This window comes from Peromyscus leucopus, chromosome 6 (assembly GCF_004664715.2).
Source record: "Peromyscus leucopus breed LL Stock chromosome 6, UCI_PerLeu_2.1, whole genome shotgun sequence".
Taxonomy (NCBI): domain Eukaryota; kingdom Metazoa; phylum Chordata; class Mammalia; order Rodentia; family Cricetidae; genus Peromyscus; species Peromyscus leucopus.
In genome coordinates, this window is record NC_051068.1 from 41,187,471 (window position 1) to 41,215,246 (window position 27,776).

A 27,776-nucleotide genomic window follows, 5' to 3' on the forward strand; every position below is an offset into this window, starting at 1 on the left:
TTACTTCTTCCCAGAATTCCTACCCCCTTCCATCATTTGTTTTTTCTCCATGACAACATGGCCATATTTGAAATACTTATGAAGGGTTAATTGTTTATTTCAATTCTCCTTCATTTTATGTTAGCTTCATGAACATTGAAATTTCTTAATCTTTTTTGTCCATTATATTCCTAGTTGCTTAGCAGTTGCTGGCATCTAGTAGACATTTCCTAAATGTCAGTTGGATGAATAAATGCATGAGTATGAAGTTTATTCTTTTCACCAACTCGTTGGTTCATGAAGGGATGACAAGTATCTTTTCCCGTATTTTTAGAAAATAAAGCATTATGGATGTGTAGTAAATGTTTGCCAAGTAGGTAAGTGAGTGAACAAGTGATAGACAGTGAAGAAAACATAGCTAGCATGGATGTAATTTAACCTGAATGACAATCGGCTGAGACTGACCGTCTTCCATGAGTAGTGGACAGAGACACTGAAACGTTGCTTCAGCTGGAATGTCATAAATTCTCTGGTGACAAAATACGTTTTTTTTTTTTTTTTCCCCAGCTATTAATTAAGCCAGCACTAAACTTTGTACAAATGTTGACCTTTGTTTAGAGCAAATAGCATAGCTACCGGGAGCAATTAGTGACATATTCGACTTGTTTTCTTGAAGAAAATGCAGTCCTGTATCAAAACTACAAAGAAAAGGCCCTTGATATTGACTCTGATGAAGAATCGGAGCCCAAAGAACAGAAGCCAGAAGAAAAGATTGTGATTCACCATAAGCCACTGAGATCCACATGGAGCCAGCTCTCTGCGGTGAGTGTTTACATTCTTCTTTTCTATCTGTGGGCGGAAAAGGCCAATTTGTGGAAATCGTGCATGAATGTGGTCTTTATTTTTCTCTACCAATGATCCTGTAATTCTAAAAAAGACTCTTCAGATGGCAAAATGTTTCTGGAAACTGCAGATGTTAATAAGAACATAGAGCTTGGCACTTCTGATCAGGAAAGCAGGTCTGATAAAATGACAAGACATGCCTTCAGACTGATGTAGTGTGGACTCCATAAATTCTCACTCAGTGTCTTCCTTTTTCTTTTTAATACAGTGTGTGTATAGTGATAATATATCCCAGGTGTTTTCATAATTGGCTATATATATGTTATATAAATGTGTTGTATGGGTATATATGTATATTTGTGTGTTTATGTACAATGGGGAGTTAATTACAGTTGTTCCTTGGACAGTTTATTTGATATAACCATATTGATATTTTCTTGAAGTTAGTTATTGAGAATCCCTTCTTTATGCATCTTCTGTATATGTGGTCCTAATACCTTTACAATCATGTGTAATTTCTTCTTTCTGGATCAAACAGATTTGGTTTTTAGCCATAGTCATTTTCCTCCCTGGCTTAAAATGCCATGTATTGGTTCATTTTCTTGATGGAGTTTGGGCATACCATGTCTGACTGCTGGCACATTAGCAAGTTGAAAGGAATTCTTGTGGCTAGACATGGGTGGTAAGGACACTGCATCGAAAATAGGTCCGTGAAGCTCTGAGTATCTTAGGCTCTATGGAACAGAGGCAGCCCCCTCTTAAGCCATGCTGAGTGCTGTTCAGTCATGATTCTCATGGCCTTTGGGAAGCCACCAGCAGAGCAAGCAGTTGCATGTGTTGGTGCTGTACAGCCAGGATCATGAAAATGCTATGCTAAAGATAGGGGCTCAACTTCTGGTTCAAACTCTGTCTCTCCTAGTCTAACCTCTATGCAATTTCAAAGTCTAGAATCCAGTCCCTTCTCTCCATCTCCTTTCAGACAGAGTCTCCGTATGTAACTCTGACTGACCTGGAATTCTCTATGTAGACCAGGCTACCCTGGAACTTACAGAGGTCCACCTGCCTCTGCCTCTTTAGTGTTGGGATTAAAGGTGTGTACCATCACACCTGACTGTCTGCTACTCCTCATCTTGTTCCTTTCTGGCACTTCCAAGCTGTGGTACCTATGAAATTCTGCCCAGAATTGCAATGCTGATAGCAACAGGGCAGTCAGTGTGAATCAGTGATTCCTGTGAGTGTGGTGATGGGGAGTGGTGAGGGTTGTGGTAGGCAGGCCTTTGTCAATTGAACAGCCACTTCTTAGCTTAAGTCAGGGATGTGCAAAGGTTCATTATTTCCAGGTCCTCCGATACAGAAATCCAGACTTGGATGATGTATTATCTGAATTCAAGTTTTAGGGAAATGTTATATGAGGCCATCAAAATATCTGTATCTCTCCACTATTAGTGTGCCGACTCGCCTCTATGACATTCTTAGGATTTTTTTGTGTGTGGGTCTAGATTGTAAAATGTCTCCAGAAAGGTGACGTATTAGTAATCTTATACCCTAATATAATGATCTGATGATATGCATGTATCCAAACAGATACCTGGAAAATGTGGCTATAAATGTCTGTCTCAGTTCATTCATTTGTTGATGTGAACCGTTGGGTAAAGGATGTGGGAGAAAAGACCTGTCTTTAAATTTTCACTGTGACAGCCGCTGTACTTGCTATAAGCCTAAGCCCTGGGGATGGCTCTGAACTCTCAGAAGAAAAGTGGACGTATGTGTCACAGTTCGATGTAGTTGATCTTCATGTACCCACCAGCTATAAACAACAAATATTAATATTCTAACCCATATTTTTCAGCTTCTGTGTTTGAGGCAATCCAGTTCAACACCCCTGCTCTCCTGTGTTCTCTTCTTTTCTCCCCAGAGAATCCCTATCCTAAGGGTCTTTGCCTTTTCCATATGTTTTTCCTTTTTCTAAAACACTTGTTAGGATACAGTCTCTCTGATTAGCCCAGGCTGTCCTCAGTTTATCTCACCTTAGTCTTCTGAGTGCTGGGATCACCGGAGTTGGGAATTCCATCTCGCACAAAGATGAAACCAGGTCTGGACTATAACACTACAAGGCAGTTACTTGAACCTATCTGTTAATAAATGTACAAGTTTCAGTCAGGACCGTAAGTAGAGGAGGCTTCATAAGTAACTCTGTCAGGATGAGTGGTCATGGTCACTCCTTATCTGTCTGCCCTCATGTCCTGATGCTTTCTTAGAGAGCAACGGCAACATTGGCGGCAGTTCTTAGAAGACTTCCATTATTGAGACTGGTTTTGGTATCATCTTGCCATGCTTAACTTTCAGTGGGTTAGCAGAGTAGCCCCCACCTAACATCCTTGCGCGTACCCCAACTCTCCCTTGAGTGTGGCCTTGATTCCTGAAAGAGAGTAAGACAAGCAGTTTTCTAACAGTCGCAGGTCTCAATTTGGCATACATTTAACTTTTTCCTTAAGAGGGCTCTGTGTGGGTGCACGTGCACCTTGGCCACTGTTGAATGTTTAGTTTGGAAAAATCTCTTATCTTTGTTGCGAACACCTGCCTGCCTTCTAGTATGATGCAATTTTCTTATCTGTTGACTGTACGAAGCATGCAGTATGCCAAAGTCTCTTTTGATGTGCAGCAATTTGCAGTAATTTATGGCTGTTATATAAGCTCTTTAAGCCCTCATTCTGTAGTGTAATTTACCTGTAGTGTTTTTATTCCTGTGACTCCTTTGATTGCGTTGGATGGTGCCAGGTAGGAAAGTGCTCAACTGCACAGGCGGCAGGCGTCCTCATTTACAGGGATGGGACAGATTTAACTGTGGTGTTCTGATCATTTAGGGATAAAGGAAATGTAGACCCGTGTAAGAGAGACATAGTTAATTACTCCCTCACTGGAATGAGCATTTAGAGTGCACAGACTTCAAGTGAACTGGTGGTATATGCATTTATCAATGGTGTCTCAGCCCCCAAGTTCCCCATGTACAAGTGGCATGTTCTGTTGTCCTCTAGAAAGTAGCCATATTCATTCATCTCTTAGGATGGGACAGGCTCAGACCTCATTCACTTGTCTGTCAACATGTCAGTTCCTCCCTTCAGGGTTGTAGTGGAGTTCAGTATCCAGGATTTCATCGTTTCATTGTGGAAGGGAGTTGAGGTTTTGAGTTTGTGGAGTTGTTTTGACCTCAAGAGATGGTTATCTGGAACTCTGCCTGGAATCAGGGAACCTGCTGCACACAGGTGAATGGCTCAGTGCCTCACTGAAATCGAGGCATGGACCCGAGCCAGCAGTTCTTGGGTCTCTGGGAAAAGCTGTGGGTTTAGAGGAAAATATTGATTGTGTTAGTCAGGGGTAGAACACTGGGTACTTGTTACACTGAGTGCCAGGTGCACTGCCAGTCGAGCTCTGGCTGGAAAGTGAGCTCTGGTTTCCTCCAAAGTTTTGTCATTACTAGGATCACAGGAGTGTCCCTCTGTTCTGCACGGACTTTTGCTTTTCATCATTCACTCTTAACTCCAAGCACACGCTGGGGACGTTTAAGAACTGATTTGTGAAACCGGTGTTTATTCAGTTACATTCAGTGACAGCACCAAAGTCACACTTGCCAGCCATGCCCTGACCCCATTGCAGTGGGGTGTGTTTGTGTAATTTCTGTTACCTCGAAATGCCAGGTACCTTTGAGAAGGGTGTTCAGGCTCCAGGGGCAGAAGCTGGAACATGCCGGCATACTTTCCACACCTAATATAGTCACCCTCTCATGGACTCTTCTGTGCTTGCTGGCATGCCGCTTTATCAGTCATCATCCATCAGTTCAGATGTTTTTTTTCCGAGTACTTACAGAATTCAGACTCTCCAGTCCTGATTTTTTTTTTTTTTTTTTTTATGTTTTCGTCAGAGTGCTTTGGCTGGGTTTAGTGGCTAATAGTGTGATGGGGAATCCAGAATTAGTACCTTACACTCTCTGCTTCTGCATGTGTGATTCACCTTTGGGATGCTTTTTGGAACTTGCAGAAATGAGAAAGGGAAAGCTGGACATTCACAAGAATAATTTTGTTAGGTTATAAAGCATATCTTTTGAGTTTTAGCAGTTTAATCTGATAGGACTTTTTCTTTTAGGACTTAGACTGTATGTATTGCAGAAAGGACTGTTTCTGCTTAAAACCCAGAGATCAACTATTGTAAAAACATGAATATCACTCCCTTTTGGAGAAATGCTTAATACGTTAAAAAACTAAAGAAAACTTTCATCTTGGTCTTTAAATTTGAGCACTTGCCCACACTTGTTGCTTAAAATAGTAGCTTCTGTAGTCCAATAAGTTTTCATTAATGGTTTTGTAAGATAGCAATCTCATAAAGTTATTTCTTTTACCTTAGATGGCAATTAATGCTGTCTACTACATCTTCTGAGCATAATTTTCTATTACCCTCATTTGTCTAGTGTCCACAATCATGGGCCCATGCCCATGCATACTGGAGTGCACAGTGGAGGTCAGAGTCCAACCGTGGGAGTTGGTTTTCTCAGGTCCCAGGGACTGAAATTAGGTCAGCCAGTCCCAGAGCCTTCTGAGCTCTTGCCTGTCATCTTTTATGTTTAAAATATAGAAAATAGACATCCTTCATGTTTGTATCTTTTACCCCTCATTAAATAATCATCTTGAGTGCCAATGCACATGTCCACGATGGACGGTAGGACTTCTAGACAGAGTCTTAGCATCTCACTGTAATTATGTTGAAGTATTCTTTTTGCAGTTTTGAAAATTAATTTTAACTTACATAGGCAATTTGTAACCTGGCCCCTATGCAGAAAACAATCCAAGTGTTCAAATAAAACTAAAGATTTTTTCAATCTTTTCTAATCCCAGTTTTCTCTCCCATAGCTAAGTTGTTCTAAATAATTCTAAATATCTACATACATATTTAATGTTCTAAATATTTACATACATATTTAAGAAAAATAGGTTATATATACTCACATAAATAATTAGTTTATAACGTAACATTTGCCTTTTCTGAATTATGTGTCTTACAGACATTTGAGGTCCATAAATGAAATGATTGACATTGCCGTAATTGCTTCATTATCCTGTAGGACTCAAATATAATACTTTGACCTATCCTTTTTACTGGCCTGTACTCATTATATGTAGAGCTGGATTTCTAAAGATGTTTTCTTTTCAGTATATCATGTACTTTGACTTTATTTCCTCGATAACTCCCTTTTATCTCACTTGTGTTAGTCTCCTTGTTTCTCCCAGTCTTCCTACTGTTATACCATATATGTATATATTGTGTATATATAAATGGTTTTATGTGTCTCTCTATAAAATCTGGATTCACTAATGAATAAACATATTTGTCTTTATGAGTCTAACTTTCCTCGATACAAAATCTCAAGTTGCATCTGTTTTTAGTAAATGATGTGATTTCATTTTTCTTTATGGCTGAGTAAAACTCCATTGTATGCCTCTAACCTTTTTACATTTATTTGTATATACATTATCTATTCATCTGTTGGTGAACACATAGGCTGATCCCATTACTTCTCTATTAGGAATAGTGTCACAAGAAACACAAATGTGACAATATCTCTGGCATATTGACTTAGAGTTCTTTGGGCATATCTGGAATTGATTTAGCTGGGTCATATTTTCAGTTTTATGTGGGTCCTCCATAGTGGTTTCCATAGCAGCAGTCTAACTTACAATCCTGTTACCTGTGTTCCCTCTGCTCTGAACTCTTACCAGGACTTGCCTTCTTGTTGTAATTTCAGTTTGTATTCCTTGGTGGCTGCAGATGTGGAATGTGCTTTCATATGTTTATTGACCCTTTGCTTTGCATCTTTCGGGAACTGTCTATTCATTGCCTTAGCTCATTTATTGATTGGGTTGTTGGGTTTTATTTTGATAATTAGATTTTTGAGGTTTTTTTTTTTTTTTGGTTTGGTGTGTGGATGTGTGAGAGAGTTCTTTATACACTTTAGACAGTAGTCTGTCCGAAGTATAGAGAGTTCTTTATACACTTTAGACAATTGTCTATCCGATGGATAGCAGAGAAAGATTTTCTCTCATTTTATGGTCTGTCCCTTCACTGGGTTGTCTCCTTTGATGGATAGAAGCTTTTTGACTTTATGAAATTCCATTTTTTCCAATTTTTATAATTATTTCCAGGTTATTGGAGTTCTTTTCCAAAAGTCTGTGTCCGTGCCGCTAACAGTTTCAGTTGACCTTAGTCTTTGATCTCTTTTGAGTTATTTGAGTTGTACAGGATGAGAGACTGAGTGAGGTCTAGCTGCCTTCTTTTGCATGTTTCCGCAGCACTCAAAAGTCAGGTGGCTGTTGGTGTGTGGGTTTATTTCTGCATCTTTCCATTCTGCTCCACTCCTCCACTCCACTCCACTTCATTCCATGTGATTTTTTTATATCAGTGCCATACTGTTTTGTTACTATGACTTTTAGTATAACTTTAAATCAGTTTTTGTGATACTGCCAGCATTATTCTTTTTACTCAGGATTGCTTGCCTATGGGGGATATTTTGTGCTTCCAGATGAATTTTAGGAAAGTTTTATTATTACTCTTATTTCTGTGAAGAATGCCATTGGAATTTTGATGAGAATTGTATATTGTTTTAGGTAGTATAGCCATTTTTTTTTTACATTTATTCTACTGACCCAGGAGTGTATAATGTCTTCATTTTGAAGCAAAGAAAAATTTCAATTTCCTCCTCCTTAAGTGTTTAAAAATTTTCATTGTGAGGTCTTTTACCTTTTGGTTAGTTTGCTCTACATACTTTTGAAGCTATAACGAAAGGGATTATATTCCTGATTTATTTCTCAAAATCTTTATTACTAGTTTATAAAAAAGCCACTGATTTTCTATGTTGATTTTGTATCCTGCTACTTTTTGAAACTATTTATCACTTCTCAGAGTTTTCTGATGGAGTCATAGGGTCTCTTATGTGAAGGATCAAATTGTAAAGAATAATTTGACTTCCCCCTTTCCTATTGGTGTCCTTTTTTTTTTTTCTTGTGTCGTTGCTTAAGCTCAGACTTAGAGGACTATATTAAACACAAATGGAGAGAGTTTAGTGGGAAAAAAAAACAACAACACCAAAACCTCATTCCTGAGTTTAATGAAGAAAAAAGCATTGTTTTCCCCATTTACTACAATGTTGGGGTAGTTTCATTGTATATAGGCTTCGTTATGTTGGTCAGGTTCTTTCTATTGCTAGTTTCTTTAGGAATTTGATCATAAAGGGATGCTGGACTTTATCAAAGCTCTTTCCTGCATCTGTTGACGTAATACCAACCCTGGCATCTTTTTTACCGGAAATTCTAAGCTACCTATGCATGGGTATCCTCTGCCATATTCAGAATATAACCACCATCCTTTTTGAAGGATTGTTCATGCTTTGAGAAAAAAAAAGTTCTGAATTGTTTTTTATTTAGAATTCACACATATATGTTTAATATTTACTTAGGTGATTTTTCAATTTCAGTTTGAGAATTTTATTTATTTATTTAGTCTGCAAACGCTAGGAGTATTTTTACTATACCTCTTTATATATTGTGTACCATTTGAATGTTGTTCACAATCACCTTCAAAGGGTTTTCTTGTGTGAGAGAGATCAACATGAATTTGATCCCTGGAAACTACATAGTGGGAGGGGAGAAATGACCTCCACACACGCCCCATGACACAGGCACCTATGAGTACATGCACACATGTGCGCACCCGCGCGCGCGCGCGCGCACACACACACGCACACACACACACACAGAGAGAGAGAGAGAGAGAGAAGAGAGAGAGAGAGAGAGAGAGAGAGAGAGAAATGTAATAAAACACTTGAAGTTTTATTTCATGGTAGGAGGTGTAGCTCAGTGGTGGAAAACTTGCTAAACATGAATGAGGCTCTGGGTTCAGTGTCTATGACCAAGAAAAATGTTTTCTTTATCTAACTTGTAGTCATGTTGGACTTTATGTATCCGTCTTGTGAAAAATGCAGAGAAATAGAGAACTAAATTATTCTGTTTGGACCTGATTTGTTATGGGCTGAGTGGTAGATATGCCAATATTCACATTATTGATTTTTCTGAAGTAAAAGTAGTATGTGGAAAGGTTTTTTTTTTTTTTTTTTTTTTTTTGTGTGTGTGTGTGTGTGTGTGTGTGTGTGTGTGTGTGCTGTGTCCCTTAGGGAAGAAGAGATTAGTGTCCCAAGAAAGTGGGAGGAGATGAGCATGGGTTATTTCATTTTTATAGTTTAAGTACAAAGGAGATGCTCCTGTCTAAACCAGCTCCTGGGACCCAGATAAAGAGGATATTATTTCACCAAGTAAAAAAACCAGTGAGAGAGACTGATGGATGACAGCTTCATTTATCATGTCTTTATCAAGGGCCGGTTCGGCTCTCTACAAGTCCCTGTGCTGAACAGTGAGGTAGAGCAAGAGTACCTTGCTTTTATGTCTTTACCAATACCATGAAACAGACACCAGATATCAAGTACTCTCATAATGTCAAGTGAAATTCCCACTTTGGTCAAGCTGTGAGGGACATGTTGTCATGTTGTGAGATCCCATGTGGAGGAGCATCTGTCTGGGAAATGTGCTCACTGGAGAGAAGGGTCCACTGAGGAGATCTGAAGAACATCATGATTGGCTGGGCAAAGTTGACAAGGTGGGATAGAAGAGTCTGAGTCAGAGAAAGTACAACATGTGTGAATGTTTGAGTGGCCCCAGATAAATGGAGTTGAGGCATGGATAGCATGGCTGGGGCTTCAGGATCCTGTTTGTTGGTCCGTCCCATCCCTTTGATCTCCCTAGACTGGATATTGGACTTCCCTGGGCTCAGCCTTTAACTGTCTTTACTCACCTGCACTCACTTAGTAATCTTCTCAGTTTTATGACTTTGACGGTATACTATTTGCTGATGAGTTCTTGCTATGAAATCAAATTAAAGTGTGCCAGGGATGGCTTTCAGGGATGTGGGTGGGACACATGCAAGAGCAATAGCAGCCTCTTTGGAAAATGTAGCCTTAGGTTAAAAATAAAGGCTGATTCCCTTGAGGAGTTCTGAATCTCTGAAAAAGGGGGGAGGGGCTGTGTGGTGCATAGCCAGCAATGTGGATTTCATTCATTAGAGTTTTTTATTTGCCTTCCTGACCTTAAAGTGTCCTCATGTGTTTTCTCTTTCATTCAAGTGATGCACTGTTTCTTAGAGGAGATGAAACTGATAGTTGGTCTCCATGATGTTTGGAGACTATCAGTGACACCAGAAGCGATGGTTAATCTTTATATATGGGGCTAGTCCTCAAAATTTTGTTACTTAGATTTTCTGAATTTACCCAGACTTATGGCCTGATCATCTCCAGATGATCCATCTACACTCTGCCTTTGAATTAGTAGGAGATTTGTAATCTGCATGTTTGTTATTTAGGAGATATGGAGTACAAAGTCAGTAAAGAGCCACAGGAGAGGGAAGTATTATTGCCAGTAAAAGAGAATTGCAGACTAATTCTCCTTGTGATGTGAGGAGTGAACTCTGCCACCCAGTCAAACTGCAGTGACTTCAAAACAGATCAGTTGCTGCTTTGGATGGCAAGAAACCCAACATTTGGAAGTGCCATTCAAAGGAGTATGGTTGTGTGCTCACCGAGCAATAGTGAGTCTTGTAGAGACAGAAACACATGGATCCATCTCCACACAAGCAGCAATCCCATAGCTGGCTGTCAAGAAAGCTTGGGACCTTCCATGGATCACCAAAATAATGATTAATTTACATGTAGTTGAACTACCTACCAGAGTACTGATGTGCCAAGAATTGTACTTGGTTGTTTCACAGTGTATGTAGCCCTTGAGAGAATCATAAAAATGGAGGCAGCTTTGACTCTGTTAAATATGGTTGCATTTCTGCTGCCATGGGCTCTTGAGATGACCTAGGATAGAGCCTCTGACTGAAAGGGAGGCCCCACATTTCCTTCTAGTGCTCAGCCAATGAAATAAATTATATCTGCTGGCTCCTTTCTCTCTTTATAAATTGGCTCCTTTCCCATTTTCAGCATGCCTTCCTTCTGCACTGAGGTTCTACATATATACTCAGAGTTTCTGATACCCTGTAACTTACACTTGAGTTGCCTAACATAGGCTAATGTGTTCCTTCCAGCTTCCAGATGTAACTTAAAAGTTTGGTTTCTTGAGGAAGAGGGTTATATCAAATGAGTTACTTTCTCCTATATAATAGGTCACTTAAACATGCTGTCTTTGTCAGGTGCCTAACTCACTTGAGTACAGCCAACTTTGACTTCCATGATGTGTTATGAGGTATGACCACTTGACCACTTTGGATAGTGTTTTCTCTTTCTCTCCACCTCTCTCCTCTCTCCTCTTTCCTTGTGCTGGATAGTTTATGTCAACTTGACACTGGCTAGAGTTATCTGAAAGGAGGGGACCTCAACTGAGAAAATGCTTCCATAAGATCTTGCTGTGAGGCATTTTCTTAACTAGTGATTGATGGTGAGGGCCAAGCCCTTTGTGGGTGGTGCCATCTCTGGGTTGGTGGTCCTGGGTTCTATAAAAAAGCAGACAGAGGAAACCATGGGGAGCAAGCAAGGACCCCTCCATGGCCTCTGCATCAGCTCTTGCCTCCAGGTTCCTGCCCAGTTTGAGTTCATGTCCTGATTTCCTTCAGTGATGGGCTACAATATGGAAGTATAAGCCAAGTAAACCCTTTCTCTCCAGACTCGCTTTTGGTCATGGCGTTTCATCACAGCAATAGAAATCCTAACGAAGATATTGCTCTTTCTTCTGTCCTCTCTTCTTTCTTCTCTCTCACATCTATCCTTCCTCCTCCTCTCCTTCCCCACTCCCCAGAAGCTATATCAGTAGACTAACTTTTCTTATAGGGTCCATAGGAATATTATTGAAACTATGGTCTGTATCAGTGTGGTATAATGACAAACATATTTTACTCTGTGTGTGTGTGTGTGTGTGTGTGTATGTGTGTGCGCGCACGTTTAAGTAATAAAGTCACTACATTCACTACAAGGTTATAATATTTGGGAAAAATGCTAATATCTCACGACAAGGTATGTTTGTATTCTGCTGTATTGTAGTGGATGGAACAGATAAAATGGTACTGAAACCAGCCTGTACTCTAGGAACTTGCAGAATCATTTCGAAGATGATGAATATGAAAATCCTAAATGATGTTTTCAGAAAATATAGAAAATATGAGCTTGGTGACACAGAAATCAAAGGGAGCAGGAATGATTGGGAGAGTTCAGTTCATAGGATGTCACAGGTTAAACAGGCCAGAGAGGCAGGAAAGCAGGAATAAAGCCAATACTTGTGTAAAGTATGTCAGTAAAGATTGGTACGTAGGCAAGTGGAAGAAGGGAGACAGGATTTGGTGTCTGTTCCTCAGGTCTCTGTACAATGAGCTATTTCACTTCTAAGGAAACCATTGGATGCTTTATACACCTAATAGAAAGCATCAAGTTTTATCACCCATTTTTTTTCCCCTGAAATACAATTTGTTTAATTTAAATCTATTACAAACCCAGAAAAGTCTGTTCAGTAACTCATTATTTGCGTTTTGCCATTCCTACCCAACTGCCACTTTACTAGAAGAACAAAGAAAATAGCAGCAAAGATGCTGGCCCAACCTCTACAAGCAGGTGTTCTTTCTTCTGTTAAGAAAGGCATCTCACCCCATCTTCCCCAGGCGCTCCTGACGCAGGCCTCTGCTATGTGTCACCCATCATTCTCAGGCATGCTGACTCCAGCCTGGTCATCCTCCTTATCTCTGGTACTCACGGCTCTATCTGTCATCACTCATTTTCAACACAGCCTCATAAGCCTTGCTTGGTTTGGACCTGATTCAAATCTGTCTTGTTGCCTCCCTTTATCTTACTGTCTTCATTTCTTCTAGCTGCTAATGGCCAGTCCTCCTTTCTCTGACTTCCCTTTTCCAAGGAAGTACTGTCACTGTTGGCATCCTTAGACAATTCTGTTTGGATGTGTGACTTGTTTTATTTCGCCTTTTTGGATGGAAGATATTAAAACATATTTTAGTTTTTGCCATTGAAAGTGATTCTTTTCATTGCAATGTCAAGACATATTTATTGTAGGAAAGTCAAGAATTACTATAGACAAAAGGAAATTGAAATTAATTGAAACTCTCCTCATCTAATCACTGTTGAAAACTTGGTCCATAACTTCTTTGGTCTTTAAAAAAATGTGTATATAGAGGGTTTGGGGAGATCGTTCAGTGGTTTAAGAACACATATTGCTCTTGCAGTGGACTGAGGTTGTTTCTAGTACCCACACTGAGTGTCTCCAACAACTGCCTATAATTCTTGCTCCAGGAAATCAGAAACTCTCTTTTAACTCCATGAGCACCTGCACTCATGTATATATGCCCCTACAAATACACATACTTAAAAGTAAAAGAAATCTTTAAAAGATTTTTAAAATATATATATAGAGAGGTGGATGTTTTCTTTTAAGCATAAATTCAATAATGTAGAAGTAGCTTTGTCAGCTGTTATTTTTCCTTTAACAATGTCTGTGTCAGTGAACTTGCAGGTGTATAATGCATTTTTTTCATTTAACACTGTCCCAACTGGCTTTTACTATTATCAAAATTTCTTCTATATAGCTTCTTGAAGCCCATATACTATTCCATTAAGTAAGTGGAAATCTAGTTCCTTAACTAATTTCCTATTGTTTGTCATTAGTTTCTAATTATTCATTTAAAAATATAATGTTAACTTCTTTAAAAATAACTTTTAAATATTTACTTTTAAAGTTTTATGTATATGAGTGTTTTACCTACATGTGTGTATGTGTACCACATCCGTGCCTGATGCATATGTAATCAGAAGAGGCTTTGGGTTTCCTGGAGCTGGAGTTACACATGGTTGTGAACCACTGCATGGGTGCTGGGAACTGAACCTAGCTCTTCAGCAAGAGCAGCAAGTGCTCCTAACAGCCAAGCTCTCTCTTCAGCCCATAAAGTAGTTTTTTGTTTTTTTTAATTGTAGAAAACAATACAAAAACACTTCCTTGTTAGCAAAGTTGACATACAGTTTAGGCTGGCAACTGCTTTATCTTCACTCACAATCCCAACTTTTCAACTGCTAATTACAATTCCTGCTCTGCTCCTCACTATTTTATTAAATAGTCCACTTTTTGAAATTACTCCCTTTTGTTAAATGGCGTTATAGAATTTACCTTTTATACCCTTACATCCTTTCTACTTCTGTGTTTCTAGCTTCCATGTGTTAGCTAGCCTCATATTCTTTTCTAATTACTGATGTATGCATAAGAAGCACGTCTCATACTTATTTGGGAGAAGAAAATGAATAAATTTGGGCTCAAACTCAGAAGCACATGGGGTGGGGGGGGTAGGTTAGAGAGAACAGTAAATAAAGGAGAGGAATTTGTTTAGTGGGAGGAATGTCAGAACCAATCAAGTAGTTCAGTTAGGAGGCCCTGCCGACAGCTCAGCTCCTGATGCAGTTGATGCTGGCGATCCAATGACTTGTGGTTTCTGGGGCATTGAGGGGGAGGACCTGGGCAGGAGTAGCTGCCAATCATGACCCCAACCTTAATGAAGAAATTTGAGGGGCCCAGGAGACAAGTCAGTTGGTAACAAACATGGGGACCTGAGTTAGATCCTACTTTAAAAGAGCTGGGATGGTGCCAGCATTGGTGATGCCAAAGTGGAATCAGTCCCTGCATCTTGATGGCTAGTGAGTCTAGCCTAACCCATAAGCTTCAAGCCAACCAGACTTTTTCAAAAACAAGGTGGTTGGCTCCTGAGGAGCAACAGCTCAGTCGGACCTCTGATCTGTACACATATACTCACAAACATGTACCCACAAATAGCAACACACCCACACCCATACACAAAGAAGTTTTAGAGGTTAGTGTGCCTCAGTGGCTGAGAGCTGAGGTGGTGGGATGGACAGGCAGGGAAGCTTAGAATTGAAAGGCAAACTTTGCTATGTCTTGTTTTTAACTTGTCAACTAAGGATGATAATATTTATTTACCTCACAGAGGTGTGGGTTTAAGATGCATGAATAGAACTGTGCCTGGAGCATAATACACATTTGATATATTGGTAATAACCAAGAACTCAGAATCAGGAGTTGGCTAGACACGGGGAACTACTACCTAGTGAGAGCTGGCTACCAAGGAAGGAATGCATGCTCATCTCTTACATCTCAAGAACTACCACAGCAGTTAATTCTTGTACATTTAATTACCTATCTGATTGTGTGTTTCAGCCTCAGATATGTACTGGAATAACTTAAATTTCACTTGGGAATCTTGGCCTGTTTATGACTGCAAAAACCTCAATCCTTGGCTTGTATTATCTGGCTTTTTCTTATTATAATGGATTTGATACCTACCTGCTTGACAACACATGCTTGCTATTGAAGGTCAAGGACTCAGGTGAAGGTGATAGAGTTGAGCTTAACAACAGAAGATCAGAGAGTGGGTTGGTCTTTTGAACAAAGGAATCAGGAAGTCACTGGCATGTTATTTGATATATTTTAAACTAAAATATACTCAAGGTCTGTGCCTTACTGGCACTTGCTCTCTCTTCCTCCCTCCATTTCCTGTCTCGCTTCTTTCCGTTGCTCCAAACAGCATCCTCTCTGTTTACTCACTGTTCAGCAGGAGAGTGGTACTACCTCCATCTTGACCCTATGTGTTTGGTCTTAGGTATGTAGGTCTTTGATACTTTGACAGAGAGATGGCCCATGGTAGCTTATCTAGTTTGATGTCTCGGGACCCTTCTCTGGAGATGAAGTGGTGCTAGAGAGCGCCTATGGAGCCTCTAAGTAGAGGACACTATTTCTGGACCCTGACACTGTGTCATTGTCACAAGTTGTTGCCTTGCCATCTTTGCACAAGAACTCTGGCTCACTTATGCTTGAGGGGTTACTTCAGTTGTGGAAGACTGGAAGGATCCAGGGATGACTGGGTCCTAGACCATATTTTTTTCTTGTAGCTCCTTTCCACCTGGGCTGTTGAGAAGGGCACTCATGAGTAGAGAATGGCAACTGGAGATGAGTAACCAGCTTATTTTCATCAATTGAGTAAACATTGGCAAGTTTAACAGGCTTAGCTCTAATAGGAATCTGGTATAAAGTGCTTAGTGAAAACAGAATGATTTTAGATTATAAATATGCAGTATCATGTTTTAACTGACTGCATTTCTGAGTTTGTAGTCAGAAGATTTCCTGTGTCCTGGCCTGCTGGCAGTTGGGACAAATCTCTCCTACTCGCATCCCTCAAGTAAACACACAGAGGCTTATATTAATTATAACTGCATGGCCATTAGCTCAGACTTATTACTGACTAGCTTTTATACTTAAATTAACCCATAATTCTTATCTGTGTTTACCATGTGGCTTGGTACCTTTTTTCAGTTCTGCCTTCATGAACATCTTGCTTCCTCTGTGTCTGGATGATGACTCCTGACTCAGTCTTCCTCTTCCCAGAATTCTCCTCATCTGCTTATCCTGCCTATACTTCCTGCCTGGATACTGACCAATCAGCATTTTATTTATCAACCAATCAGAGCAACACATTCACAGCATACAGAGGGACATCACCCATCATTAGTCTTCTTGGTTGGTCCATTCACATGGGTCCCCCTATTCTGTTCTCCCTGAGTGGTGAAGAAATAGAAGGAATACAGATATCCATCTTGTCCAAAACGAGCCTTACATCACAGAGGGCCAAGAACATGTCTTTGCACCACAGAAAACATTGGTCTACTGAGCCAAGTACTGGTGCTTCTGGTCTCAGCTCTGCTCAGAGAGGTCATGGACAGGTTCAGTGTTAAGGGATTTCCTTAGAGAACTTGGCTGATACTCCTGTCTTAGGGAATAAAATCCTAATAAAGTCTATGGATTTCCCGTCAGCCCTCTGCAGTGTGAAGATGCGTAGTGTGTCTGTGCTGCCTGCAGAAGTGAAATGGGTGGAGAAGCCTCTCTGCTCTTCCCTGTGACAGCTGTCTGAGAAGCTTGGACTTGCGGAGTGCCATCTTCCAGGCTGCTATTACAAGATACCACAAACTAGGTGGACTATAAAAACAGAAGTGCGCTCCTTATAGTTCTGAAGGCTTAGAAGTTCAGTTCAAGGCAGATTTGATATTTGATGAGGGGCTGCTTTCTGACTCAGTTCCTTCTTGCTACACATTTGCATGGTGTCAGGGTCTAGGAGTCTCCTTTTGGCCTTTTTTTAAAGGCACTAGTTCCAGTTGTGAGGGCCCCACCTGCATGATCTCTTCATGTCCTAGGAGACTCCACCAACTGATATGATCGGCTTGGAGGATAGGGTTTCAGTATGTGGATTTTAGCAGGAGACCCAACATTCAGACTTCAAGAAGGAAATTGGCATGAATTAATATCTGGGTATTTGCTTTGAGGTATTTACCCTTTTAGAGATTTGGTAAACTCTGTTTTAGGAGGGAACTAGAGAGTTCTGTATCCAAGTAAGTGCTCTTTATTAAGTTTAGTAAATTGTTAATTTATCATTCAGATATCCAAAATTTATAGGTCACAAAGATCAAAGGAAAAGAACTTAAATACTGATTAGAACAGTGAATATATAATTTACAATTGTGAAATTAGATATATTGTAACATAATGAGTTTCTTTTATTTTCTGTCTTAAACCACAGATATATTTTCCTATCTTTAATAGGTCAGAAGTGCAGTCTTGCACATTCTGGTGCTTTGTTTGAAAAGCTTTTTATTCACTTAAAATGTTAGAGATATGTACATGTTGGACTGTGAATAGTGTCTGCATGACCAGATCTGAGCAGTTTTTTTTTGAATTCGTTAGATTGTGCAAAATCAAGAACCCCACACTGACTTCAGTTCTTAAAGTTTCATGGCAATACTTTACGAATTCTACTTATGGATGATAAGTAAATTTAACTAAGCAAGAAAGTTCACATGCAGTTGAACTGGCCACCTGTGTGATGCCATTTGTATCCAGCTGGGGCTTTGGCTATGAGGTATATATTTAAGAAATGATGAAGGAGGCTGCCATGCTGGAATTTTGCCAGGAGGCTCTGAACTGGACTGCGAAGCTGTTTGTTCAGCGTCTAGTGAGTGTGAATGTTCAATTTAGGGACGGAAGATAGAAGAAACAGCCCACAGGACTAAACCCATCCTCCAGGCAGTAGTCTCAAGAAAGTCAATAAAGTGGCCACTGGGATTCTCATGTTAGAAAAAAAAAAAAAAGATTAAAAAATATAGAAATAAAAAGAATGCTGAACAATTTTGGTTTCTTTGACTTTAGATGGCAGATTGGGATTCCTGTGTCTCAGTAGCTAGTATGTTGTTTTTCCTTTTCCATACATCAAAACAAGGAAATCACTTGTGGAATAAACTTGACCGTTCTTTAGAATCTCTTAGCAAAAGCTGGCAAACTTCAAAAAGCTTGTAACTTTTAAAACTGCACCGTTGCTTGTTTGCTTGTTTGTTTATTAATGAAAAAAAAAAAAAGCCTTGGATTTTCTTGTCACTTCCGCTTAAGTTTACTGACAAGATCATGGTTTCTGATTTTGAGTATCTATTTTAAAAGGATTTCTTCAAAGCATTTGGTATATCTTCTTTCTTCTTTCTTTTTCCCTTCCTTTGCACTATGCCTTCCTCCCTTCCTTCCATCCCTCTTACACTATGCACCTGTCCTCTCCTCTGCTCCGGTTCTCTCTGGCTTCTGTCACTCATTCTGAGTGGCTCTGCAGGTCACTCTCTCCTTGGTCATCTCCCCATGCTCCTCAGTTTCTCAGCTCATCTGCTCTTCTCCCAACCTGGTGCTTCCAGAAGGCTGCCAGACACCTCAGGTGCTGCTTAATTTAGAGTTGAATGTGGAAGTGCCTTCAGGTAGGTAGACAACACGATTCTCCTGGCATTCTCTCCATGGGGTCAGTGGCTGATACGGGAGGACAGGTCCTGTGACCTTGGCAGCCAGCCACAAGGGACGACTTAGTCATAACTCACCGGAGTGAACTTTCAGCCTCCTTGAATATGCTCCAATTCAGTTTCCTTAATCATAATTCAGGAACACTTCCTGGAGTCTTTTTTTTTTTTGTACTCTGTTTGTCTGGGACACCACTGGTTTTTATACATGACTTGGTAAAAGGAATATTTTGTCATTCATTGCATTAGTATTACAGAGAAGTGATAATTCTTTGCATTGATCGTTCATCCTCTTCAGAATACTTGTCTTCCCCCTCAACAGGGTGACTGTATTAGCTGTTGATTTCTTCCCCTGGTAGGATGAAATACTCTTCACTTCTCAGAAATTCCAGCTGTCATCTGTGGGTCTCTTAGCAGGGCATTTAATTTTCCTGTCCAGCAGAATTTGAGATCTGAACTCTACTTGGATAGAGAAGCCAGCAGTGGGAAAAGGCTTGCTGGTGACCTCACCTGCAGGAATTGGTTGCCCTGTGCCTGTCTGCACATCCATCCACCAGGACTTTGTTAGGCAGGAAATCCTGTGAAGTTCCTGCCCAGGCTTACCAAATAGAGCTCTGAAGGATTGCATTCTTCTGGCCGGTCTCCTGCCTTATTAAAACATGTATGGAAGCCTTTTTTACCCATGAGTTCTTGCTGACAGGTTGACCTCAGGTCACGATGGTAAGTAAAGATAAGAGTGTTCCATGATGGGCATGGTCCAAAAAACACATGGAAACTTTTATGCAGAGTTGGCATGAGAAGGAGTCTTAGTGATGATAGCCCAGCCCTAGAAATGGGATGCTTTTCATAGAGAGCAGAGGGTCACTATAAATCATCAAAAGTGAAGCTTTGTCGTTGGACAGGCATAGACCCAATCCTGGGCTTTGTTCCTACTAGCTATGTTCTTTTGGGTCTGAAGCCTCGGTTGTCACCATCTGTGAACACTATTAATTTTCCAGAAGGTTTATGAGAATCCAATGGGAAAATATATAAAATGCTCAACACAGTTCCTAGTGTGTAGTAAATGTGAGATGACTATTGATTTTACTATTGATTTGGGATGCCTTTCTGTTCTACTGCTCTCTAAATTGTTATCAAAAGCAAATTAAAGACAATGGTGTGTCTGCAGTTTCCACAGCAGTGCTGTGTAGAGAGAATTATGTTCCAGTGGCCTTCATGATAGGGTATGTGTCACTCCCTTGGGACCTTGTGATGATCTTTTGATGATAGCCAGGAATACTTCTCAGGTTTCATCTTCTAGACCCTCAGCATCTGAGTATTTTTCTAAAAGTCCACTTGTAGGTGGCATTAGGACAGAGCCTCGGTCCCACCTTCCCTTTCACAATTGCTTTCTTACCCTTTTGATACACAGAGATTCTCATACCCATCTCAAATCGTTCCATGGTGTTTTGTCCTGAGGTGAAAAACAGGGATTCCAACGACAGAGTAAGTTTGAAATACTGATTTTAATGGAACCTTTTTGGTTAAAGGCATCATGAGTCTGCCTCCTAATGAGAAATGTCTTCACAAAAAAAATTTTTACTTTTTATACTTAATGAATTTAAGTTGTTAATAGCTGTCAGACATAGTGGCACACGCCTTTAATGCCAGCAGTCAGGAGGCAGAGGCAGGGGGAGTTTTGTGATTACTATGGATTTTGAGGCCAGCCTGGTCTCCATAGTAAGGTCCAAGAAAGCCAGAGCTACCTAGTGAGACCCTGTCTTAAAAAAAAAAAAAAAAAAATTAAAACAAATAAACAAACAACCCCCCAATGTTAGTATTTGTGCTGCTTTGATCATAGGTTGTTAATGACATCTGTGGGGATTACACTTTTCAGGATAGTTTCTTTATACTTGGGGCTCAGTATAGGGATTATAGAGACAATAGGGAATTTTAGAAAATTAAACTTGAAAAATATCTCTGGTTTCATAGTACTCCAATGGTGGTTGACAGGAGACCCAAACACATAGCTTTTTATATTACATTATAAAAATTTTGGTGGGAAATGGACATAAGAATATGCTTTCAAGAAGAGACGAGAACAATGTGAACTGTCCAACTGCTAAGGAAATTTGTTTGTGTGGATGATAGTCGATATCAAATGATTACAATTTTCATGTTACTGTGGATGCATTTTAAAATTTGAAGATGTAACAAATATCAGACATGTTCTTTTAGGTTTTTAAGCTCATGATGGAAATGTTAGGTGTCAGTTTAATAATGAGCCTAGAGAAACAGTTTTTTATGTTTTGGGGAAGACAACAAAAGGTGCAAAAGATGGTTTCGTTTCATCGCTGCAGATTTCTTTCCTTGAAGAAGTACAGGCTCCTCTTTTGCAGCTCTTGTCATGCTCAGAGGTGACTGTTGCTCTTCATGACAACCTTCTGTTAAGTCAATCTTTGACGGAAAATCAAGACTACCTTTCTTTTGTTGACAGAAGTGTCGAATATTTCAGAAGAAAACCAGAGACCCCTGCTTCTGGGAGTTTGGGGGCCACCTTTGTTCTTGGGTTTAGAAACTGGATTTTAATGGGAGTGACAACAGTCAAGTAGCGTGGTAGTTGAGTATGTCTGTGACTCAAATGATGACACCACAGTGTTATATCAACTGTACTGCTTTATGTCAACTACGCTGCTGGTGAGCATGCGTCTTGGAGACACTGTGACTTCTCACAGAACACTCAGAGCGACATCTTTGCTGAGATGCTTGGTGCTTGGCAAGGTTGTGGGAGGAACTTTTCCTGGATTGGCTCTCTCTAAAGAGCCCTGACAGTCCAATGGTTAAGTGATAAAATGACTTCTGTGCGAAAATTTGGACAGTAAACACTCAGAGCTGTCCATTATTTTCTTTAATTTCGAATTTATTCTTTACAACTTGGAGGTAATTGGATATTCTGGAAATAGCCAGAACTAAAGACTAAAACAAAAACTTGAACTGATGGCATTGTATTGTGTTTTTGTTTTTTTTTTTGTTTTTGTTTGTTTGTTTGTTTGTTTTTACACTGAACTATGCTAATCCCACATTTGGTCTAATTTCTTTTAATACATTTTAAAAGAATGTGCTTTATGTAGAAAGGAAGCCATTAAAGTCAGTGAGATAAACTCTACTTTGCCTTTTCTTCTAGGTGAAAAGAAATGGGCTGTCTCAAACAGTGAGCCAGGAAGAAAGAAAGAGACAAGAGGTATGTTCCTTGCTCTGAGTGATGTATGGCGTCACTTATACCTTTTGTCTTCATCTACTGTGTGTGCTTAGTCAGTGTTGGGAAACATATTTGTTTTCTTTCTGTGAGCACAGCAAGTTTTGTCCTTGAATAAAGCTTCACACATCTTAGCCCCCAGAACAGAAAAAAAAAAAAAATAGTATAAGGGTCATAATATCATTTGCATTTAAACAATGAAGCACCTGGAAGAAATATTGTTCCATGTTGAAATACAGATGGTAGATCCTGGAGTTGAAAAAGCCAAAAGCAGAATCTAGTGCTTAAATAAGTCTCTACACAATATACCCTGATGGTCTAGTGCACGCCACATGGCGAAAACTGGAGAAGGAGACATGGACTTATGAATTTCCTTTGCAAATTTTCTGTGAATTAAGAAGTACACCAAAAACTAAGTTTACATAAGAAAAAGGCAGATAATAGGACTTTATAACTTGAAATTTAAATAAATACAGTTTAAAGTTTTTGCTTTTTTTTTTTTTTTTTTTATTTGATTGTTGTTGTTTTGCTCTTTTGAGCCAGGGTTTTTCTATGTAGCCCTGGCTTTCCTGGAACTTACTATGTAGACTTGAACTTACAGAGATCCACTGCTTCTGTGTCCCAAGTGCTGGGATCAAGTGTGCACCACCACCCCCTGCTTTGCTCATTCTTACAATATTGTGAAGCTGTCGCTCTGTCTCATCTTATGCATCTTAGTATGTTTACATACATGCACTTTTACATACAGGTAAATTAATTCTGCACAGATACGAAGGTGTCCTTGTCTTACACAAATGACATGGAATAAAGGAAAAATATTTGGGTTTATAATAATGACATTTTTAATTTTAAAAAAGTTAAAGAATATATCATAGCACTTGAGGGTACCCACAGATGAAAAATTAACAAATGCATGTTTTTTTTTCACATTTAAAAGACAATAAAACAATAAAATCTTATATTCTCCTTGATTCAATTCCTTTCTCTCTTCTCCAGAGAGAAGTTCAATGACATATTGCTGTGTATTCCATATACATACACATACATTAAATGTTAGACTGTTTAATTTTTACCTTCAACATATTTAGGAGTTTATCTGTGATGGTGTATATTCCCTCTGGTCATTGTTTAAGCCTCTGTGTGGTGCTCCATTCTCTGAATGCCTATATCAGTTTTACTAAGGGCTAGCAGAGGTTAGGCTTTTTTTTTTTTTTTTTTTTTTTTCTGTTTATTATAGGAATAAATGATATTTCTCTCTTTGTTGACAAATTCAAGGATTTCTCCAAAGTCTTAAGTCTATTAAAACAATCTGTCTTTTACATCTTATGCATTTGAATTTTGCCTATATCTATTGAATTTAAATATCTTTATTGAGATTTCTCATACAAATACCATGACAGCTGAAGTCTCATGCTCTAACTCCTTTCTCTTCCTCGGGCGTAGCCTTCTTTGCTCTCCATTAGTTGATGCCTCTTTAGTGATGTAGTCAACCATTACTACCTTAAACTTTTCTGCACTTTACCTTTGCATGTGATCTGTTCTGCATAGTCTGGTGTGTCTTTAGTCGGTCTTTGTATTTTGAGTGTGATTACAGAAGCCTTTGTTGTTGGAAATATTTGAAGTCATTCCAAAGCAGAAAATCCATCAACCACCTATATTACCTATTATATTTGTTCAAGAATGGAAATTTTTCGTGAGTTTGTTTTATGTTTCTTAGGGACAGTTGTGTTGATTGCATAGACTTGTATAAGGTACAGGCTAACTTTTCATGTTCTTACTCTTTAGTTTTTAAATAGTTATATCAGTTAATTCCTTGGAGCTTAGCTGAGGCTAGACCAGAATCTTTATGGACAAGACTCCCAAAACCTTACAGATGTAAGGGGGGGGGGGGGGGTCAGTGAACAGTGTTAGCTCTGAACAGTTGGCTCTGCTAACTTGATACGCAGGATGTAGCCCAGCCATTGGCAGCTAGGAATTGGCAGCTGGGAATCCACCTGCCTATGTTTGTCCTCCCACCCAGCAATCATCTTCTGTGCTCTTGGGGCAGAGCCTGGAAAGAAACAAAGATGTAAACGCCATGGTACCCAGGCCTGTAAGAATATTTACACTCCCCATCCCCCCATCCCACCAAGAAATTCTCCTAGCATTCTTATTAGTAGAGAATCTAAATCTGACTTTGTTGAAGAGGTAGACGAATTCTTTACACAGGGTGTTGTGTCTCTGTAAATGTGGCATGGCATTTCATCATTCATAGTTATCAGAAACCTCTGGTTTGTCACCAAGGGTCTCTGCTGAGGGTGCTTTGTTCCTTCTTGAGACACTGATGAGAGCAGAGTGGGTGGCTTGTTGAGCAGATGGAATTACTTTCAATTGTATGAGTTATAGAAAAGAATTCCTGTGGCTGCTAAGAACCTTGTAAGGGTAGGTGCGGTCATGCCACACAGTATTTGCCGCTGTTAACTGCAAGTTAGTCATATTAAAACACAGAGAGAAGGAACAAATGCGAGAAGGGAGCGAGAGGGGAACTATGTGTGAGCCAGTGATCATAAATTCCTAGTGTCCCTGAAGCAGTGTGCTTTGAAAGCAGGGCTAGAGGAGGTGACCCCAAAGGTTAATTAGTGTCACAGTGAGATTTTATGACATGCCCTACTTCCTTCCATAGATTGTACCCTGTGGCAAAGGCATGACCTCAGGATGCCATGGAAAGTCATCCTGCCTCTTTAACTTTTCCTTTTATGTACAAGCAGTGACAGTTCTCAGTTTAGGTACACATGCCTTCCATAAAGACAGTGGTTTGGCGATGCATTTCCCATGTCATTCCTATAGACAACAGTGAACGTTGTATTTAATTCTTCAATTAAAGTAATTAGCAAAGTATTTATTTTTTCACTTTGCCAGGCCATCTTTGAAGTCATATCCTCTGAGCACTCATACTTACTCAGCTTGGAGATCTTGATACGGATGTTTAAAGATTCTAAAGAATTGAGTGACACAATGACTAAAACCGAGAGGCATCACCTTTTCTCCAACATTACAGATGTCTGTGAGGCCAGCAAAAAGTAAGTACTCTTCAGTTTGCCTGTGGCCAGTCTGGGACAGTACTTACCAGGGACACTGTGTCCTCTGAGAGAGGAGTGGCTGGGCTTAGGAAATCTCTCTCCACACAACTGGCTGGTGTCTTCATCCGTGAAGTCAGTTTCAGGATGTGCTGTGAGCTGGTGATTTAGATGTTGAGCATCTGTGTTTGCCCCTTGACTCAGGTCTCCCCAGCCCTTCTCTTTCCCTGCATCTGTTCCTTTGTTTCTTTGTTTACAGGAGCAGGAGCCTGCTCTGGGCTAGGCTGGGACACTTGTCTATTTTAGTAAAAAAGGACAGGCTTGGAGCTTTTATCTTCTGTACAAATAGTTGGGTAGACTGCAACAGTGTTTTTAATTATGTCACTTTGAGTTTTGTCCTGAGAAGTTGATACATTCATTGTGTAGTACATTTCCATACATTCAAAACTTATATTCAACATTTTTTCTAGATTTTTTTTTTTATTTAAGTATTTCTGCGTATACACATATATTTGATGGATAAATACCTCAATGTTTAATAATGAAATTTTGTTTATAATTTTATCCTATTTTATTTTTTAGTGTGTGTATAGGTATGTGTGTAATAGATTCATTTTTTTTTAAATGCTGATGTCACAAAGGGTTATATGGTAAGAATTCTCTTTATGTACTGCTTGCTGGCCACCTGGAAAGCAGCTAGAGCAAACATTTCTTCCTTATGTATCTTTCAAAATAGATTATGAGTTATGTTAGGAAATATACTTTTTCTCATTTTTATTTAAATGGTAATACTCTGTGGCTAAACATTCTTCCCCTTAACCCTTTCACCTAAATTGTACAAGCCATTACACGTCTGTAATTAAAAGTATCTCCCCTTTTAAAAATACTTTTTTATTGCAACTAAGGCACCAAATTACCAATTAGGCAGCAGTATTCAGGGAGCAGAGCATGGGGCTGATGATCCTTCTTAGATCTGTCAGTTCAGTAAGGACTGCAGATGCTGTTCCTCTAATCCACCGCACTTTATTTATTCAGTAATGGGTATTTCTATAAAGAAAATGCACATCTGTCTATTAGAGTACCTGTGATGTACTTCCTCTCTTTGTTGATGTCCAGGTTTTTCTCTTTTTAGCCTTACTAAACTTTGGCCATCTTCTTGCCATAGAGTACTTCAGGATCATGGTCTATAATTCTTGCTCTAGATCTGGAGTCAGCTGTTTGCCCTAAGAGCCTTAGTGTCTTTTGGTGTTTTTGAAGAATTCAGGAGGTGCTCATTGCTGGATGGCTTTTGACTTTCAGTAGATAACCAAAAAACAAAAGGTCCAAATTCAAATCTACAGAACAAGATACACTCAAAAAAAGCTTGTAGGTATACCAAGCTCATCAAAATACATGCATTAAATGTACAATTTTTATATGTCTGTTTAAGCTCCATAAAGCTTACACAGTTTTATCAAACCAAGAAGCCCAGGTTCTCTGTCATTGTCCCAACCACCTGCTCCCTCCTTGTATGGTTAAATTTTAAAAATTACTGAGTTTTATTATATTTATTTAGAGTAGGGGTGCAGTGTGCCATAATGTGTGTGTCAGAGGACAACCTGCAGGAGTTAGTTTTGTTCTTCTACCTTGTGAGTTCAGAGAATTGAACCTGGGTTGTCAGGGTTGGTAGCAAGTGCCCTTAACTGTTGAGCCATCTCACTACCCTCCTCTCAAAAGTTACTGTTTATCTTTGCTTTTAATGTAAATGTGTGTGTACACATATAAAAACATGCACATATATTCTATCTCTTCTCATAGTTACCACAAGCATATCCCTTACATTTGACTCAATCTTTCTTTTTTCACATAATGAGATGGACTAGAGGTTGCTCACTAGTCATTTATAAAGACATCTATTCTCATTTCTGCCTGCCTGCTTTTCCATTGAGAGGCTGTGTCATGGCTCACTCATATAGCCCTCTGTTTATGGACATAGGCTTTTTTTTCAGCCTCACTATGCCCTTTGTACATATGTTTTGTTGTGTTTTAGTTATTTTATCTTTGGAAAAATTTGAGGAGGAATTGTAGTATCAAAGGGCGAATGCGTATGCACTTTTGTACTGTATTGCTAAATTCCCCACAAGGTATTTGAACCACCTTGCATTCCCACTAAGAACAGACAACTCCTTGCTCCTCCACAGCCTTTCCAGCAGCCTGTCAACAAATCTTTAGATTTTTGTCAATCTGTTAAGCAAGGAGTGTTATCTCAATGTAGGTTTTAGCATTTCTCTTAAACTTTTTTTTTTAAATTAAAACATTCTGGAACATACTGTAGTCCAACTGACAACTAATGGTATTTTTCAGCACAGTAAGTAGACTGTTCTTAGTAATGAACATAGGATATTGAAGCTCTAGGGTAATAATGAGAGCATTAGTGTGAACTCACATGTTGCTCACAGGATAAGATTTGAGAAATCCATCACTGGGAGATGGGGGAGGTTTGTCATTGTGAAAATGCCTTAGATTGATGTGCACTTGCACAAACCTAGATGGTGTAGCCTACTACACACCTAAGTGATATTGTAATGCAGATGATATTGGCTATTTCTCCTAGAGTCACGAACAAAACAGAATCAAGTAAGCATAAGAAAAAATAAAACATAGGAAACATGTGATACCAGATGCTGCTGCCAGTGTAACATGGCATATGACTTTA

The 27,776-nt window shown here is 39.4% G+C and overlaps 1 protein-coding gene across 1 annotated transcript in view; it reads left to right on the plus strand.

Annotated features, from left to right (window-relative positions):
* Positions 1 to 402: 402 nt before the first annotated feature.
* Positions 403 to 27,776, plus strand: part of Arhgef26 (Rho guanine nucleotide exchange factor 26) — a 110,853-nt gene continuing 83,479 nt past the window's right edge. Inside the window, exons 1-4 of the mRNA XM_037207293.1 lie at positions 403 to 408; positions 607 to 801; positions 21,954 to 22,010; positions 24,924 to 25,084. Of these exons, the coding sequence (XP_037063188.1) occupies positions 403 to 408; positions 607 to 801; positions 21,954 to 22,010; positions 24,924 to 25,084 (419 nt within the window). The remainder of the gene's footprint in view (positions 409 to 606; positions 802 to 21,953; positions 22,011 to 24,923; positions 25,085 to 27,776) is intronic.